Source organism: Cyprinodon variegatus, unplaced genomic scaffold, assembly GCF_000732505.1.
Source record: "Cyprinodon variegatus isolate N-32 unplaced genomic scaffold, C_variegatus-1.0 Scaffold88, whole genome shotgun sequence".
NCBI lineage: Eukaryota > Metazoa > Chordata > Actinopteri > Cyprinodontiformes > Cyprinodontidae > Cyprinodon > Cyprinodon variegatus.
Genome location: NW_015150541.1, coordinates 147,157 through 149,270, shown reverse-complemented (window position 1 = coordinate 149,270; position 2,114 = coordinate 147,157). Strand labels below are relative to the sequence as shown.

At 31.6% G+C, this 2,114-nt stretch overlaps 1 protein-coding gene across 1 annotated transcript in view; it reads left to right on the top strand.

Moving 5' to 3' along the window:
• The first annotated feature begins 1,199 nt into the window (after positions 1-1,199).
• The window catches only part of zer1 (zyg-11 related, cell cycle regulator), a 30,275-nt gene continuing 29,360 nt past the window's right edge, over positions 1,200-2,114 (top strand). The window contains exon 1 of the mRNA XM_015373551.1: positions 1,200-1,209. Within this exon, the coding sequence (XP_015229037.1) occupies positions 1,200-1,209 (10 nt within the window). The remainder of the gene's footprint in view (positions 1,210-2,114) is intronic.

Sequence of the window (2,114 nt, the reverse complement as noted above, 5' to 3'; positions counted from 1 at the left end):
TTTTTATTTGACACTTGTTTTACTTTAATAGTGATTTTTAACTGATACATGTTTCACTTTAATAGTGATTTTTAACTGACACTTTTTTACTTTAATAGTGATTTTTATTTGACACTTGTTTTACTTTAATAGTGATTTTTAACTGATACATGTTTCACTTTAATAGTGATTTTTAACTGACACTTGTTTTTACATCAATTGCTTATATGTTTGAATTGTGTAAATAAAGTGCTGTTAAAAGTCGAAAGTCTTCTTCTATTTTTTTATGGTGATTATGTGTCGGTTCCGTGACGCAGGGGTTTAAATTTCTGGCCGCATTTAATTTTTTCACCATCAGTATTTTATTCTTTTTTTTACGTGGGTTTTAAATGTAGCGAAGTAAAACTACTTAGGTTAAAATTTACTCGAGTAAAAGTAAAAATTACATATTTCAAAATCTACTCAGAAAATTACAATTTACTCATAAAAAGTACTCAATTACAGTAACGTGAGTAAATGTAATCCGTTACTTTCCACCCCTGCTCACATATAAGTATGAATGCTACTGTTTAAGAGGAAGAGGGGGCTGACCCCCCCCCCCTTTAAAAGGGAGAACATTTTAGAGTTTAAAAAAATCAGAAGCAGTCAATACAACCCCTCCAATAATATAACATTATTATTAATCAGTTAATTTTTTTTTTTTTTACTTTTTTTGAATGACTATGTCCTGAATGACTAAGGATCTTCACCTGCATACAAATGAAAACCAGTAACAATAGGAATATATAGATCTATAATTAATTCTAGACATCTAGAATATTTATTCTAGATGTGAAGAATGTTGTTTTGTTTGAAATTGTCATTCGGACAAGGAAAAGACGTATTTTTATTTCAGATATCAGGAATACTCAGCAATACTAATACATATCAAATGGGCTTGCCATAAACTATTGTGACCACGATAGCATTACGGGTTTATTTCTTGAATGCTGGTGGATCAATATATCTATTTAGGGTCAATCATCTGGCAGCAGGTGAGGAGTCTAAAAAAGTTGTTCTAATAGATGGAATCTCATCGTCTCTTGAGGTTCTTCAGTTTGATTCTGTCTTCTTTTACACAGTAAATTCTAAGTGGATGTTTGCAGCCGCTTCGAAAGTTATCATCCCAATAAATGGTCGTTATTAGCTGTTATCATAGAATGGCTTCAGAAGTTATCAATATGTCCCAAGGTAAGTGCTTTCCCCCCCACTGAATTATTTATTCTCATGGGCGGTTCTAGACAGGGGCCAATGGGGGCCAATGCCCCTGTAGAAAATGTCCTGACCCCACTTATGGCCCCTGTGCTGAAGACATACTACTAAAAGAAATTCTAATGATGATATGCACTGGAACAGACATGGTTACTGACAGGTCCTTTGGATCTATTTATTTAGTTGTTTTTTTTTTTTTATTTAAAAACAATAAGGTTATAGCTTCAGTGGAATTGAGATAGCTTCCTAGTTTTCATCTGCTAAATGTTTTTTTCAAAACAAATCTAAAAATACTCTAATTTTTACAGCTGAATTTATCATTTTTTTCTTGAGTTCTAATTCCGATTTTATAGAAAACAGTAATTTTAACTTAAATTAGGTCAAAAATATGTAAAATTCCTAAATGATGTATATTGGCCTAAAAAGACATACATTTTAATTAAACCTAACTGAATAGAAATTTTACTTCATGCAGCTATCTTATAATAATATATTTGAATCCCTTGCCGTGATTTTTATTTGATGCTTTTCTGTGCCCCCATGAAAACATGCGGGCCCCCTCCTCGCCCTGTATCACATTTGATCTAGAACCGCCACTGATTAATCTATTTATGTTTAATCTGAAAATAATTTCAGTAGTTCTTCATGCAACGACTGTGAAAATAAACAACTAAAAGTAAAATGATCTGCATAAACAAACTACCAACTAATCTAGTTAAAATAAATCTAATATCCTGTCAACTGAGTTGTAGAATCCTCTCTTTAATTATCACTCAAGAAAATGCCGATCATTCTTTAAGCAGATCCTCTTTAAACGAACATGCAATGTTTGTATAAAAAAAAAAAAAACAATGTGTCTCAGGACCTAGTAATTGATTTTCTTA